Source organism: Mesoplodon densirostris, chromosome X, assembly GCF_025265405.1.
Source record: "Mesoplodon densirostris isolate mMesDen1 chromosome X, mMesDen1 primary haplotype, whole genome shotgun sequence".
Classification (NCBI taxonomy): domain Eukaryota; kingdom Metazoa; phylum Chordata; class Mammalia; order Artiodactyla; family Ziphiidae; genus Mesoplodon; species Mesoplodon densirostris.
The window spans coordinates 47,709,214-47,727,135 of record NC_082681.1 but is presented as its reverse complement, the minus strand read 5'-3'; the positions used below and the strand labels follow the sequence as shown (position 1 = coordinate 47,727,135).

Genomic DNA, 17,922 nt, shown 5'->3' with positions numbered 1-17,922 from the left:
GATATTCTATCATTTCAGTCCTCATAAGTGCTAAAAAATGTGAATTGTGATGTGTTTTAGACACCAGTGTTTCTTCAGTTATGTTTGGCCTTCGTTTTATACTCTGAAAATAATTTGTAAAATTCCCCGTTGATTAGGATGTGAAAACATGAAAAGTACCTCACGCACCCAGGGAGACATATTATGGACAACCTACTGAAATTAGGCCCTGAGAAAAGGGACAGCACCGTCGTGGGAGACAAAACAGAAAATGTTTTTTTAATGTTTTCAGAAACCCACAAACTCAGGAGAAAGAATTGGGCAAGGCAGGATACTAGAGAGAGCGTGACCACTCTGAGGTGTGTGGCTATGCAGGGGGCCATTGGCTGATCAAGGAGAGCTCTAAAATTCTTTTTTCTCTGGTCCAGTGGAGAACTCTGTCGGGGCAATAGACCTGAGAAACTGTCCTTGGGGCCATCAGACGAAAGATTTATGATAAATGAGCCACCGGTGTGGGAATCTTATTTTGTTACATTGTTGAATATGATAAGAATCGTAGGAAAATATTTCAAAGAACCAAAAGGATTAGACTCCCAAGGAGACCAGGACAAACTACCACCAAAGGACCTGCAGGTAAATCCCTCTCTGTGGTACCTCCAGATGATCTTACACACCAGAAACAAAATTTTGGATGAGAAGATCTCTAGGAAAAGCTCAAGGACGACTGATACACAGGAAATGTAAGAAAGAGAGGAATACAGTGGTATGATATTGAAGAGGATAAGACCAAAGAAGTACATGTGTAAGGAGAAAGGGCACCCCGTGAGTAAACATGATCTAACAGTGTGGTTTACTGAAATGATAAACTAAGGGAAAAAGCTTTACTGCTTAAACAACTAATGATAAGCGTCAACTCTGAGAAAATGGTATTATAAGGACAAACATAACCCATTCAACCTTTTTCAACATGACTAGTGTCAGGGAAATCATTTAAAAGCAGAAACGAGGACCCAAACACAGCAGGGAAATAATGAAAGCAAAATGTCCAAGAAAAAATACCTATCCAAAGGGGAAGAAACTGAATTTACTAATCTGACTTGTTCAGATTAATGGTAGTTGGTTTTTTCCCCCCAAGAGCACCTTCTACTGTTCTTGGAAACAGAAACCTTTTTGACACGCACTGCGGCACCCTGGGGAGGATGCTGGAAGCATCCAATCAGAGCAGCCCAAGCACCACTCTGGATCGGCTCAGCCAATGAAAAGCCTGCAGCTCCTGAGGCCTACCAATGGACTGAAAGTGTGAAGAGTTGTCCTGGGCTTGAAGCAAAAAAGAGTCTTCTAGGCACGAGGAGCTTTTGAGATTGAGGGGAGAAAGAGATGTGATTCCTCGCCATTGGGCCAAAATATTAGAGCGTGGCACAGTGAAAACCAGTAAGAGCCTTCTTGGGAGATTCGGCCTTTAGAGATTATGGAGTATACTGGAACGTTTCATTCACTCTGGTTTACTTTGCTGGCTGGTTGTTAATCACGGTGATTTAATGATATGAATTCAGAGACTGTACCGGACATGTCTTTTGTCCCATGCATCAAAATATGGCAAGAGGGCCCTCAGGGGGCGCCGGGCGGTGTGGACGGCCTCTCTCGCCTCCAGGCGCGCGCGCGCGCCCGTCCGCCCGCGCGCGGCGTCCCCGCGCACTCCGCCGCTTCGCCCATCGCGCCGCGCAGGCAGTCGCTCGCCGAGCCCTCGGCCGGGGCCCTGGCGTGCAGCGCAGGCCTCAGCGGGGCCCAGCGCCATGGCCCGGGAGCTGAGCAGGGCCACCGCGCCGGCCCCCGCGGCCGCGGCCTCTGGAACCGCAGCTGCCACCAGGCCCCCGAGAGACATGACTTCCAAGCAGCATTCCCACTGGATACCCTACAGTGTCTTAGCTGAGGAGGGCAGCAACCTGAGGCAGCAGAAGCTTGGCCGGCAGTGGGCCCAAATTTAAAAAGAAGATAAAAAAACCAAAACAAGAATATGGCAAGAAGTTGATTACGAGTATTTCAAGTAAGATTTTTTTTATACACACATTTGTAAAAAGAACTCTTCCGAAATTTGGAGTAGTAATCTATTTTCACTGGTCGTATCATTCCATTCCATTTTCTAGTAATAAAAAACTTGGCTGGGGCTTCCCTGGTGGCGCAGTGGTTGAGAGTCCACCTGCCGATGCAGGGGAGACGGGTTCGTGCCCCTATCCCGGAAGATCCCACATGCCGCGGAACGGCTGGGCCCGCGAGCCATGGCCGCGGAGCCTGTGTGTCTGGAGCCTGTGCTCCGCAACGGGAGAGGCCACAGCAGTGAGAGGCCCGCGTACAGCAAAAAAAAAAAAAAAAAAAAAAAACTTGGCTGTTTCTCCTTCATGATTGAAACCATTTTCTTAGCGGTAGGATTATCTGTCCCTTAAAAATCCAAGAGGAGGGCTTCCCTGGTGGCGCGGTGGTTGAGAGTCCGCCTGCCGATGCAGGGGACACAGGTTCGTACCCCGGTCCGGGAAGATCCCACATGCCGCGGAGCGGCTGGGCCCGTGAGCCATGGCCGCTGAGCCTGCGCGTCCGGAGCCTGTGCTCCACAATGGGAGAGGCCACAACAGTGAGAGGCCCGCGTACCGCAAAAAAAAAAAAAAAAAAAAAATCCAAGAGGAAAGGCCTCTGGAAGATCTGGCTGGACCAATGATACAGCTCATAAACCCCTAAAGCACTCACCTGTAGGAGACCCACCTCTACCGGACCCAGGCAAAGCCTCACTGAGCACAGTCCCACCAGCCTGATCTGCTCAGGCCCAGGGCCAGCGGTTTGGGCACTGTGTTTTGCCGAGGACCACTAGCCTTCTAGCCTGTGAGGTCATTATCATGGGTTCCCAGGCCAGTGTCAAGCCATAGGAGCTTTGGAGTCTGCCGAATTCAATGTCAAATCCCCTCCACTCTCCCCATTGCCATACCTGAGGCAAGAACGTAGCACAGTTTATCCCCACACGTAATCATACATTGCAGGCCTGATATTCTGTCCTGATTTTCACCAAGGACGTACTGGAGTGAAATGCCCCACCTTGACTCCAAGGGAATTCAAACCTTTCTGGGTTAACACTCCTCTTCAAAGGAGGTTTGTTTAACCCGTGCTTATTCTAGAATTCACCTTGAGAATGGCCAGTGGGTGGGTTCTCCACAGCTGATTTTTGGAATCTTGGAGCCACCATGGAATTCCCTGGGACAGTTTCCCTGGGGTTCAGCTTGACTCATCACCCCCCTCTCTTTTTTTCCTGTCCAGGTGGCACTGTATCCCCTTAACTAAGCTTGGGGACCCACTGAATCCAAATACCTAGAGGTTTTTGTCAAGCAGGCCTCCCTCTACAAAGTCCTAGGAACAGTACAGGCACTCCTACTCTGGGTTCTACTTCTGTCCATCCTCCCACCCACCCATTCAGAGCTATTCATTGCACACTTAATCTAGCGTAGACGTCAAACTCAGATCTGATTCTTAGCTAGACCGCTTACTTAGTTGTGGGAGCTTAGGTCGTAGTTAACCCAAACTCTCTGAGCCTCACACTTCTTGACAGGGAGAATTACACTTACCTGTCCAAGAGGAAAATATAAGGGCAAAGGGTAAGTACTAGACATATGTGTATAACATATGCAGCCGAGTGCCTGCCACATAGAATCATATAGTGCTCAATTAAAAAAAAATGTTTACTATGGCGATTTCTGTAGAGCTGGCTACTGAAAGGTGAGGAGGGATAAAATGTAGCCCCCAACATATGTGACATTACAATTGAATGGAGAGCTAGCACAAGCATACTCCTGAATGGTTGGCAGTAGAAGGCTGCATCTGATCCCGAGCATGGCGCATGCATCATGGCGTTTCAGAGAATAGGAAGAGAAAGAGGCAGGGAACTCACGGTAGGCCTATACCAGGCACTGCACCTGTCATGGTACGTCTATTCTCTCATTCAGTCCTAATCACAGCCCTTCTGCAAGGGCGTTGTAAATAGTACACCCATTTTAAAGTTGAAGGTCCTGAGGCTCAAGGAGAGAGAAGTCACTGTAGGCTGGGATGGTCAAGTCATCTTCACAGAGAAGGTAGGATTTGAGTCAAGACTGGGAATGTGAATAGGATTAGGAAAGGGAGAGGGTGAGGGGCCGAGGCTTCACGGGAGTGAGGAGGAACAGCTGGCCCACAGAGCGCCGAGTCGGCAATTCCCAAAGCCAGCGAAGTAACGAGGCACTTTCCACCTGCTCCCTAGCAACTTCCCATCACAACTCAGAGCTGCATTATCTCTGCAACTTCACTAAAGTGAGGCTCTGGAGGGAAAAGTCATCCACCCTTATCTCACTGTCAGCCCTAAGCAAACAGATGGGGCCAAGGCAGCCAGGAGAGCGTGTCCATACAGTTGTCTGGCACCAAGTCTCACCCCCGCCCCTCCGATTGCCTGAGGGCTTGAATCTCCGGCCTGAGAATAAGTATAACCTCCATTCGCTGGGCACTCCATCGGCATTGTCTCACTGAGTCCTCACAACAGTCTTGTAGACCCTATTCAACAGAGGAGGAAACTGAGGTCCAGAGAGGCCAAGTCACTTACCCAAAGCACCACATCTAGTAAGAGGGACAGCTGGAGTTTCAACCCGGGTCTAATCTGACTCCAAAGCCTGTGTCCTTAATCACTTGCTGTGGAGCCTGGCGCTACTAGCTCACAGCAGTTCCAGGATCCAAACAGACACCGTCACCATGTTGTGTGTCTTTTCCTTGTTAATGCAGCTTCACAACTCTATTTGTCTCCAGAAAACAAAGGCACCAGAATTCTGAGGAGAACAAATCAAGAAAAGGTGAGGCATTCTCATTTTCCCACTCACCGTTGTGCTCTCCAAATCCCCAAGCCCCAAGAGATGTACTTACTCTTTCCCCAGTTCTTTTCCCTTAAAGGGTGTCCACACACCCTGATTTTCCCTGTTGTCCCAGCACAATGATTTGTAGTGGGCCTTTTATTCTCAAAAGTGTCTGCATTAATTGGACAAGAAATTACAAGGTCACCGTCCCTATGAAGAGGCCAAGCAGCCTCACACATCATGTGCTTTTGCAACCCTGACACACCTGCCAGGCAATGATCTGCAGCTCCCCTGAGTGAGTGTGGAGTCTGACCTGGGGGGAGTAGCCAGCCTCTCCATGAGGATGGAATAAGGAATAAACAAATTATAAATGTGCTTTTTGAGGGCTTTCTGAGTACATTCCAGCTTGTTGGTCCTAGCATGGTCAAGAAACAGGGGTAGAAGAATGCCTGGAATGCAGAAATTGCCCTAGTTGTGGGCCAGTGGGGTTGAGCACAGTGGCCCTCTCAGCACAGCTGTGCGGCAAATATGTGGAGCATAGAGAGTTGAGGACTCAAACAAAAACACGTGAAGGAAAGACTAATTAAGGGGTCAAGCCCACTCTCCTAGCCCACTCTGCTTTGCCTTAAAGCAGAGTCCAGCTAAGCCCTGGGTGTGGGCGGCTACAAGGAAATTGAAGCCCCCAGGACACAATAGGACTTCGGGGACCCTTGAAGAAGCACATGGCCAAGGGTGCAGAAGTCATGAGAAATCAGAGCTCTGACATGCTGGTGACCGTGCTCATGAGACCGCATGGCAAAGGACCTATTTCCTTCCCAGAATGCTAAAGTGATTTAATAGTGGAAAATGTATTAATGTGATTTAATAATGGAAAATTTATTAATGTGATTTATATGAATAAGCAGAAAGATAAAAGTCATGTTAATCTCAAAGGTTTCTACATTGCCTTGAGTGAATGTTTGAAACCTGCTAACATTCTCAGAAACCAAAGAAAGATGGTACTGTGAGAACATGGACCTCAAATGAAAACCCAATATGATGTTTGCTGATGAAATGCTACTGTCATTCCTATTTAGAGTTAGTAAGGTGACAAGATAATTTCCTGACAGCATTATGATTTGGAAGTTTTGATGAACATGAGGCATTGAAATTTTAAAAGTCTGGATGATACTGCCGTACTAGGTGGCAGAATGAGACTAAAAAAAGGAAATGAAGTTATTAGGAAAATAATTTTGACAATAAAGACAATAAAGACCCCTAAAAAGGCTGACCAAGAGAGATAACTAATAGAAACGACCATTTAGAAGAGTGATGAAATAAAATATGGTTAAGTAAAATCCATGATCTTCCTTGGAAAAAACTGCACTAGAGACATATATTCATGTACATTTGATAATGTTTGGTAGCGTTTCCTTCACCATAAAAGGGTGTTAAAAAGAGGAAGAATGGCACAGGTCCAAAAACTAGAGCACATCCCACTTTTGTGAGCTACAGGTCTTTTCCCGCCAAGTGAGTGGCTCTGAAAAGAGCCTTTGGTTTGCGATGCTCAGGTGGTCTGGAGGCAGCTCATTTGCCAGTGGTGTATCTGATGACCCCCTTGGTGGCCTCAGACACGGCGTGCTTGCCCATCTCCCCAGGCAGCAGCAGGCTCACGGAGGTCTGGATCTTTCTGGAGGTGAGGGTGGAGGACTTGGTAGAGTGGGCCAGTAGGGAAGCATAGCCTCAAATGCACTTAATGATATCTTTAAAAATAATTCACGATGAACATAACGTTCAATGAAATGCCAAAATTGATTTGAAAGTGCTTCACAACCTGGTAGACACAGGTGGACATGGAAGTGCAATGTCTGCTCCTCGTAGACATAGGGGTGTTCCTGGAAATCACGGGAATAGTTGGCCAACCATTGTCTCCAGGACTGAGCAAAACCCTCAGGGCATCAGAAAATGAAAAATGGCAAAATCACAGTCTCCACAGAGAGAATGCAAACGGAAATATATTACTCATAAAATTATTTAAAATATTAATATCTACCAAATTTAAAAATTGGTTTTTTTTAACATTAATTATGTTCTGAAAATACCCCACATGCTGAATATATATAATACCTGTTGGTTGAAAAAAAAATAAAACATTACCCTATTCTTTAAGAAACCAACATAGGGAGAAAAAATTGAATCAATAAATGGGAAATATTTAAAAATGAAAATCAAATTACTTTCAAGAGTCTACCATAATACAATCAAAGGCATATTTAAATGTATTTATGTAGAAATAAGTTACAGAAGTTGGACCAAAAAGGGACTTTAGAAGAATTGAAGAAATGGGGGTCATCAGTGTGGTTTCATCCACAGTGACTAGGCTTCCAATCAGGTTTCCTCTTGGACATTTAAGGGACAGCTAATTCTACTGCCAATAAAATGGTTTCAGTCATGAAGGAGGAAAAGCTAATTTTTATTACCAGAAAATGTAACGGAATGATACAAGCAGTGAAGAAAGCTTACTATTCCAATTTCTGAAGAGCTCCATTTACAAATGAAGATATAAAAATCTTACTTGAAATATTAGTAATCAACCTCTTGCCATATTTGATGCAAAGAACAAAAGACATGTCCAGCACAGTCTCTGAATTCATATAATTAAATCACCATGATTAAACACCAGCCAGCAAACAAACCACAGGGAATGAAACGTTCCACTATACTCCATAATCTCTAAAGGCCAAATCTCCCAAGAAGGCTGTTACTGGATTACACTGTGTCACATTGTAACATCTGGCCCAATGGCAAAGAATCACATTACCTTTCCCCTCTCAATCTCAAAGGCTGCATGTGCCGGGAAGACTCCTATTACTTCAGCCCAGGACACCTCCTCACACTTTTGAGTCAATGGCTGTACCTCAGGAGCTGCAGGCTTTTCATTGGCTGAGACGGCCCAGAGTGGTGCTTGGGCTGCTCTGATTGGACACTTCCAGCATCCCCATGATGCCGAGGTGCAAGACATGAAGGTTTTCGTTTTCCAAAAACAGGACAATGTACTCTTGAGGGAAAAAAACAAATAAGATTAATCTGAACCAGTCACAAGTGTAACTTCAGTTTCTTCCACCTTGGATAATTACTGTTTCTTGAACATTTTGCTTTAATTATTTCCGTGCTGTGTTTGGGTCCTTGATTCTGCTTTTAAATGATTTCCCTGACGCAAGTCATGTTGAAAAAGTTTGAATGGGGTATGTTTGTCCTGCTAATATACTATTTTCTCAGAGTTGATGTTTATCTTTTATTATTTAAGCAGTAAAGCTCTTTCCCTTAGTTTATCATTTCAGTAAACCACACTGTTAGATCATGATTGCTCACTAGGTGCCCTTTCTCCTTAATTACCTTCTGAAGTCAAAAATCACATGTACTTATTCGGCCTTAGCCTCTTCAACATTAAACCCTATTATTCCTCTTTCTTAGATTTCCTGTGTGTCAGTCGCCCTTGAGCTTTACCTAGAGCTCTCTTGTCATCCGAAATTTTGTTCCAGGTGTGTAAGATCATCCTGAGGTACCTGCGGGATTTACCTGCGGATACTTTGGTGGTAGTTTTCCTTGGTCTCCTTGAGAGTCAAATTCTTTATCTGAAATATTTTCATAAGATTCATACCATGTTCAAGAATATAAATAAATAATATTCCCATTCCGGTGGCTCATTTATCATAAATCCTTAGTCTGATGTCCACAAGGACAGTTCTTGGGGGGTACTGGCCCAATCAAGTTCTATCAATACACTGGACCAAAGGAAAAAAGGCCTTTACAGTCCTCCTCGATCAGGCAATGGCCCCCTTCATAGCCACACAACTCAGAGTGGTTAAGCTCTCTCTAGTTTTCTGCCTTGCCCAATTCTTAATCCTGAGTTTGTGGGTTTCTGAAAACATTAAAAAAGATGCTGTTTTGTCTCTCCAGGACGGTGCAGTCCCTTTTTTCAGGGCCTGAAGAAAAGTTCTCATTTCTGTAGGTTGTCCATATTTTGTCTCACTGTTTAGCTGAGTGACATCCTTTTCAGGTTTTAGCATCCTAATCAATAGGGAAATTTACAATTTCTTTCAAAAGCAAAAAAGGAATACCAAACAAAACTGAACAAACATTGTTCAGCAAATCACAATGCATTTATAGGGACTGCAATGAAATAGTTTCTTCCCCCTTCACCTAGGTGGAAAGTCAGGAACATTTTTAAAATAAATAAAACTATTCACTGTTCAAATAGTTGAGGAAAATTACATGAGAGGGTTCACCTTATTTTCCCTTAAGCAGTCACGAATGTTCTCTATTTATTTATTTATTATTTTTTTTGCGGTGTGCGGGCCTCTCACTGTTTTGGCCTCTCTCGTTGTGGAGCACAGGCTCTGGACACGCAGGCTCAGTGGCCATGGCTCCGGGCCCAGCCACTCCGCAGCATGTGGGATCTTCCCGGACCGGGGCACGAACCCATCACCCCTGCATCGGCAGGTGGACTCTCAACCACTGCACCGCCAGGGAAGCCCTCTCTTTCTATTTTTAATCTAAGTATCTACAAAACGTTACTTAAAATGAAACATCAATTTTAGCACACAGAGAAAAGTCCTATCTATGCATTGCTAATTTGGAAGTGATGTGATATGAACTCTACCAGGGACGATGAATAAAGAGAGAAGGGCTACACGAAAATCCTGAGAAATACCACCCAGGTCAGCAGAAGCATTCAGCTGACCCATAGATACATGAGAAATAATAAATAATTGCTGCTTTAATCCACTAAGTGTTGAAGTAATTTGCAATGCGGCGATTGCTAAATGATACACAATTATGAAAACATTACATTTTTTCCAGATTTCTCAGGGTTTTGAATGCATTCATTCATCAAAAATATCTGTTTAAGTAAGATTTTCCATCAATAATCTATGCTTACATGTGTTGGAAGAGTTCAAAAACTGTAACTATACCACATCGTAAACATCAAACCAGTATTTATAGGTGAAGAGAACCAGTGTTCTCTTAATATAATTGAAGAGTCAAGAGATATGCTCACCTATAACTCAAAATTCATGTCTTCTGTGGGTTGAATACGCTCTCCCTAAATTCCTATGTTGATGTGCTAAACCCAAATACCTGACATGTGATTGTATACAGAGATAGGATCTCTACTGGGAAATCAAGTTAAACTGCCTCCATTAGGATGATCCTTAATACAAAATGACCTGTATCCATATAAAAGGGGAAGTATGGACACAGAGACCGTCATATAGGGAGAAAACTGTGAACAGATAGAGGGGTTTCTCTGCCATCTTCACAAGCCAAGGACAGAGTCCTGGAACAGAGGCTTCCTTCTCAGCAGTCTGAGGAACCAAACCAGCTGACATCTTGATTTGGACTTCCGGCCTCCAGAAGTGTGAGACATTATGTACGTGTCTTTCAAGTAAAGGGACCTCTGGCATTTTGTATATCAGCCCCAGGTAACCACCACCATTAGAAACATACAACCAATCAAGCAAAGAAGCAAAGAGCAGGCAAATAATCAAACCTAATACCGTCAGTTTTTACCAAGGCTAAACATCCAGGAAGGCACTGACTTCTTCAGCCCGGAAAACCAGCTTGAATTCCAGACCAATGGCTGTAGCTCACCATTGCTGGCCTCTCATTGGCTGACTCAGAGGCGAGTGGTGCTTAAGCTTCTCTGATTGGATCTCCCATCATCCGAGGCCTATATCACCAAGGTTGTTTTCAAAAATAGTAAAGCCTGGAAAAGAATAGACACAGATTACCTGAAGAAGTTAGAGTAGACCCTTCAGTTCCAAGATTAAAATTTTTCCGGGTAGATTAGAATCTGGGATAGATTTTTTTCCCCTTGAACTTTTTGGTTTACTTATTCGTTTGCTATGTTTGGATCCACACTTCAAATGAATTCCATAACATGGGTAATGGAGAAAAGAGTTTGAATGGGATATTTTTGCCCTAGCAATACTATTTTCCACGCGTTGATGGTTCTAATTTGTGGATTAAACATTACACTCTTTTCCTCAGGTTGTCTTTACAGTAAACCACACACACCATTAGATCGCAATTGTTCACTAGGTACCCTTCTTTCTGCAAGAACCCACGGAAGTGTATAATCACAATCGCTCACTCCCCCTTCCCATCTTCAACAACGAAAAATCACAAAATTCCCTTTATCTTCTTATCTTTCTAAATTTTGTATGTGTTGCTCACCCTTGCATGCCCAGTCTTCACTCTCCAGACCTATTATGCATATTAGGTAAACATATTACCTATTATATAATATGTATAAATAATGATCCTATTTCATTTCTGATTTCACAAAAGCAAAACACCCAAAGCACAATAGCAGTGTCCTGGTGTATTAGAGCTCTTATACTTTTTACAGAGACCATAGCTTTGAGACCAACATTCAAAAATAACCTTGGTAATGAATCTCTGTTTCATATGGAGAAAAACTGGCATTTTGATGCAGCAACCATTAGCATGATAGACATTAAGTGATTTTCTGAGGTCAACTCTTTTCAAAGTGGTCCACACTTGTTTCTCAGAAAAGGCACCTGGCTCTACCAAGAGTTTGGAGTTCTGAAATTTTTTTTCCAGTGTGTACAACAATTTCTACTTCTTACACAGAGGAAGGTATGCACCTGATTTCATGGTAGATTTTAATGGCAAGCTGTGCAGCAAGCTCTCTTTTTTTCAAAACCTTTTAAGTTTCATCTTTCCCAAATAATAATAAGTAATGAACTTCATGAGGGGGCTTATTGGCCAAAATCCTAATTCTGCTGATCTCAAAGAGATCACTGGAGGTAATATTGGCCCCCTTCATACTTGCAATTTTCTGTGAACTCTCTCTACTGTCTTATCCTGTCCCCCATTTTGCTCTTCAGCAAGTGGTGCTGTGTCCAAGGTAGAATACTTTTTTTGTCTCTCCACAGAATGAGCCCGAGAAATTTTTTTAATTTTGCAGCTTATATAGCTTTTGTCTCATTGTTTGCCTGAGAGAGACATCCTTTACTACCTTGTACATCCCAGTCAAAATGATTATTTACAACTGATTTTACATGTTCAAATGAAACACTTCACAATCATGAGGAAGTACTGGGCTTTAAAGCAAATCAGAATATACTGCACAAGACTGAAATCCCACAGATCATCCTCTCTCAACAGTCGTAGGAAGCTAGAAATCTGTTTTAAACAAGAAATAGAAAATCAGCAACTTCTTTGAAATTTGGCAATACACTTATACAAAAATGACACAAATAAAAATCTTCATGGGACACAAATAAAACACAATGGAAAAGAACAGATATGAACCTTAACATTCAAACCACTTGAGGTAAAAGGAGACATATTAGGTCTTCTATTGCTGATAAACCTCCTCTAAACTGATGCAAGGGGCTGAAGAAATGACTTGCTCTGGATTTAAGTCCTTAAATCCCCATGATTAAATATAAGTAAGGAACCAAAAAAAAAAAAAACAAAGCAAAGTTCCACAGTTCCTTTCCCCTTAATCTCCAGTTTGATTATCATACAAAGGCTATTATCTGTTCAGCCCTGGTCACTGGACAACATTTGGGGCCAATGGCTGTAGCTCACAGGCTGCCAGACCCCCAGTGGAGACAGGAGCTTGAGCTGCTCTCACTTGACACTCTTCAATGGATATAAAATTGCAGGTCATGAAAGTTTGTATTTTAAAGATTCTCTGCTAGGAAAGAATTGATTGATACATCTGTAGGGATATTTCAAATAATTTCAACAACCAGGGATTTAGAAAAGTGAAATGTTTGTGAAAATTTTGTTTTGCCACTTCTGTAAGCTATTATCAGTTCCCATTTATATATTTAAATGTATGCTTAAACTGGGATATGTTGATAATGTATAATAGGGGTAGTTGATGTATATAACTGCTCCTCCACAATTTCTATTGCATATCACACATAAAATAATTCTGAAAGTTCCATAACACGCTCACACGAGGATGAGAATAAATTGGGAAATTAAATTCATAGGAAAATAAGTTAGATCTCATAGAAATCTATAAAGCCTGACATAGAGAAAGCACTAAAACTGGGTTCAAGGAAAGGTTGGAATTTTGCAGTTTATCTAGCTTTTCTCTCTTTGGCTGAGAGTGACATCCTTCACAGGTTTGTACATCCTAATCCAGGGGTACTTAAAATTTCTTTTTAATTTTTATATTTTTTCTTAAAGTATAGGTGAGTTACAATATTATATTAGTTCAGGTTTATAACAAGTGATTCAAAATATTTATATATTATACTGTTTAAAGTTATTATTAAATAATTTCTATATTTCCCTGTGCTGTACAGCATATCGTTGTTGCTTATTTTAAAAGTGCAGAATGAATAGATTTTAATATACTGAAATATTAATTTCTAATGAAAACCATAGTAAATTACAAAGGATTGAAATCATAGAGTGCATTCTCTCTCTCCAATGATGTAGGAAATTAGAAATCAATTTTTTGAAAAATGGACTAGGAAAATCAACAAATCCTTGAAATTCAGCAACATATTTTTAGAAAAAGATTAGAAGAAAAGGCAATGCACCAAGAAGAAAGCACAATGGATATTAAATTCAATAAATATTATTAGAAGCATTAACATTCAAATTACTTGAGGTAGAGGAAGGAGTCATCTTAGTTCTCTTAATTGCTGAACTTCCCCCTCTTATTTTCATGCAAGGAGATAGAGACATGTCCCACTACCAGATCTGGTTGTGTGTACTTAAATCACCATGATTAAAAGCAAGTACTTGAAGGGAAAACCACAGGGAAACTATCACACCTCCTTCCCGCTCACTCTCCCGGCTGAGTATCACAGGAAGGCTGTTATTTGTTCGGCTCTGGACGCCCCACCACACTCTGGGCCAATTGCTTTGGCTCACGGGCTCCCAGTCCCTCATAAGCTGCTGCTCCTCAGACTGTGGCTACAGCTGCTGTCATTGGATGATCTCATCATCCATGCAGAATTACAGTTCAGTCAAGATTTCTGGATAAAAACCGAAAAGTTTTAGGCATAAAAAAATAAAATCAGAGAAATCTGAATTATGTAGAATACTAATTTCACGAGGTATGGTGCTTGATTCTAGAAAATTAGATTATTTAGTTTTACACTGCGTTTGGGTCCTATTTTATGTACTTAACTGAATTCAGATTTGAGATATGTTAAAGGCGTATGAATGTGTAAGTGAGATTTTCATGTCCACTACTTCACTCTTTCAGTTACTATATCCCACATAAAAATCTCTGGATGATACTGCTATATACAGCTGGGAGAATGACAATAAAGATGGTCAATGAATCTTGTATGGAAAGAATTTTGACCATAAAAATCCCTAAAATGGGTGAACAGAGAAACCACAAGTAGAAATGACCATTTAAGAAAGTGACAAGGTGCATTTTGGCTAAGACTAGTTCGTGATTCTCTGTGGAACGAATGGCACTAAAGACATATACTCAAGCAGAGTGGATGAGGTTTATGGTATTTCCCTCATGGCACAGGGCGAAAACCCAGAGTGGATCGGACTCTTCAGAGCTACAGGTCTTTTCCCGCCAAATGAGTGGCTCTGAAAAGAGCCTTTGGTTTGAGATGCTCAGATGGTCCGGAGGCAGCTCATTTGCCAGTGGTGTATCTGATGACGGCCTTGCTGGCTTTGGACATGGCATGCTTGCCCAGCTCCCCAGGCAGCAGCAGGCGCACGGAGGTCTGGATCTCTCCAGAGCTGAGGGTGGAGTGCTTGCTGGAGCAGACCAGGCGCGCCGCCTCGTTGGCGATTCGCTCAAACATATCCTTAACGAACGAATCCATGACGTTCACGGCCTCCTCTGAGAGGCTCAGGCCCTCGTGGGCCTGCTTCAGCACCCTGGGGAAATAGGCGGCAAAGCTGTCGAAGCCGTCAGAGCGGCGGCGGCTGCGGCAGCCGCGGTGGCGCTTCGGTGTCTTCTGCTTCGGGTTCTTTGGCTCGGCTTTGGAGGGCTCTGCTTCCTTGGTGGCCAGGCTTTCTCCAGACGTCTCAGACGAAGGCTCAGACATGTCAGAACCGTCTCCCCCACAGCTCAGAGGGAAGGACAGTGCGGCAGTTGAGTGCCGTTGGCCCCGTTTATACTCCCTGCCTTCTCTGATGTCACGGGCAATGTTCATATCTGATTGGATAAAATGCAAAGCAGGGAGGCCTGTCACTAAGGCACCCCATGTCACGTGTGATTGGATGGCCCCCTGCTTGGCCTCCAGTCAACCAATCACAGTGGAAATCTGGTGACCTTTAAACTTTCCGTGACCTCTACCAGAAAATCTTTGAACTATGCCCCATGTAGGCAAAGTTCACCTCAGCTGATTTATGCCTACTATTTATGCATGAGAACTCTGAGAAGTTGTCACCTAAGCCACCTACATTGAATAAAACTCAGTTTGAGCTTCCTGAACGAGTCTGACCTCCCTAACTGAAGTCGTTGCCTCCATCAGAATGACTTTGGCCACTTGGCAGCCATTTTACTCCCACACAGAATCTTACCTTTCCATGGCTGAGCCTCCATGGCCTGAGCAGGAACTCTCTGACATGGTCTGCAGAGTGCTCCTCAAAATCGTGGGACATAATTCACCAGCTATTACCTCCAATTCTTATCAAAACCTCCAGTGATCAGAATGAAGAGAATGACAAAACCACTTTCTGCAAAGACAGAACACAAACAGAAATGGGAATACTTACACATAAACACTAAAATTATTTAACATTTAGTAAATTTTAAATTCTTTTAACATTAATTAGGTCCCCAAAATACCACACATACTGGAATTGATGAATAAATGTGAGCTGTTATTTTAACAAAACTGGTTACTCTGAGTACTGAGAAACTGCCAGTGTGAGAGAAAAATAATCAATAAAATACCTAAGAATAAATGTACTTAAGTTAGTAAAAGACCTGTACTTGGAAAACTATAAGACACTGATGAAAGGAATTGAAGACATCACAGAGGGAAAGATATTCCATGTTTATTGGTTGGAAGAATTAATATTGTTAAAATGACTGTACTATCCAAGGCAATCTACAGATTCAATGTAATCCCTATGAAAATAGCGGGGCATTTTTCACAGAACTATACAAAAAGTTTTTAAATGTGTGTGGAAACACAAAAGGTCCCGAATAGCCAAAACAATCTTAAGAAAGAAGACCAGAGCTGGAGGAATATGGTTCCCTGACTTCAGACTATACCAGAAAACTATAGTAATCAATCAGTATAGTACTGGCACTAAAACAGACGCATAGATTAGTGGAATAGAAGAGAGAGCCCAGAAATAAACCTATGAACTTATGGTCAATTAATCTACAATAAAAAAGGCAAGAATATATAATGGAGAAAAGACAGTCTCTTCAATAAATGGTGCTGGGAAAACTGGATAGCTGGATGTAATAAAATGAAATTAGAAAATTCTCCAACAGCAATCACAAAAATAAACTCAAAATGGATTAAGGACCTAAATATAATACATATCGTATTATGTAGGAAGTCGTTTTAAGAAAAAGAATCCATTAATATTTTTAATGAGCTTTGTTTCTTTCACATTTATAAATTCAGAAATTAAATGGACACATTAGTTAAAAAAAACCCAAAATATTCAAAATATACCATAATTGGTTTTGAAGTGATAACTGGGACCTCAGAGATGACTGATACATAGGAAATCTAGGATGGAGAGGGGAAAGGGAAAGTCTGATGTTGAAGATTGGAAAGGGGAGTAACAACTAGTAATTATTCACTTCAGTTGATTGAGGGAATACGGGAACCTAGTGAGCAATCACCTTGTAATGTTGTGGTTTATTGTAAAGGCAAACTGAGGGAAATGGCTTCACTGCTTAAATAACAGTTATAAGTCTCAAATCAGGGATGATAGTATTGATAGGAAGAGTATAGCCCATTCAGAAACCTTTTCACCATTACTGTGTTTATGGATTCACTTAAAAAGGGGACTCCAATACAGCATAGAAATAAGTGCAACAAAAAGTTCAGGAAACAACTTATTCCAGGCTGCCTAGAATCAGAAGTCTACTCCAACTCGTTCAGATGATCTAATTCTATTCTTTTCTAGGCCTTATTCTCTTGTTTTTGAAGTGGAAAACCTTCATGACTTGTAGCTCAACATCATGGGGATGGTGGGAGCATTCAGTCAGAGAGGTTCAAGTCCACCTCGACACCAAGTCAGCCAATGAGGGACCCAAACTGGTAGCCACAGTCACTGGGCCACTCACTCTATAGTGCGTTGTTCCTGAATGAACCAGTAACAGTCTTCCTGGGATGTTCAGGTTTGGTGACAGTAGGGTAACAAGTGTGATTATTTATCTGCTGTTTGTTTCTTTGTTTTATAAATCTAATCAAGGTCGGGCTTCCCTGGTGGCGCAGCGGTTGAGAGTCCGCCTGCCGAGGCAGGGGATACGGGTTCGTGCCCCGGTCCGGGAAGATCCCACATGCCGCAGAGCGGCTGGGCCCGTGAGCCATGGCCGCTGAGCCTGCGCGTCCGGAGCCTGTGCTCCGCAACGGGACAGGTCACAACAGTGAGAGGCCCGCGTACCGCAAAAGAAAAAAAAATCTAATCAAGGTCATTTAAATATTATATAAGTTTTCTAGAGCTTCTGTACAAACTGCTGGTGATTGGGTCACTTAAACAACATACATTTATTGTCTCATACTTCTGGAGGCTCTAAGTCCAAATCAAGGTTACATCTGAGTTGGATCTTATGCAAGGTGTGAATGCATAAGGGGCATCTATTCTAGGACCCTCTCCTTGCCTTGTGGATAGCTGAAATCTCCCTACACCTCCACACATTTTCCTCCCTATATGTATGTATCTATGTCTGATTTTCCCTTTTTATATGGATGCAACTCATTTGGATTAAGACCTACTCTAATGAACATATTTTAACTTGATTACCCAGTAAAGATTCCAAATATGATCACATATGAGTACGAGTATTTACAGCAGAGATAGATGAATTTTAGAGGTACAAATTCAACCCATAGGAGATATGTATTCTGAGCTAAATATAGACATATCTCCTGCCTCTTCC

The 17,922-nt window shown here is 42.4% G+C and overlaps 1 protein-coding gene across 1 annotated transcript; it reads right to left on the bottom strand.

Moving 5' to 3' along the window:
* Window positions 1-14,473: 14,473 nt before the first annotated feature.
* LOC132481556 (late histone H2B.L4-like) lies at window positions 14,474-15,001 on the bottom strand. The gene has a single exon (XM_060086426.1). It carries the CDS (start codon window positions 14,999-15,001, stop codon window positions 14,474-14,476), a length of 528 nt encoding a protein of 175 aa, XP_059942409.1.
* Window positions 15,002-17,922: the final 2,921 nt, after the last annotated feature.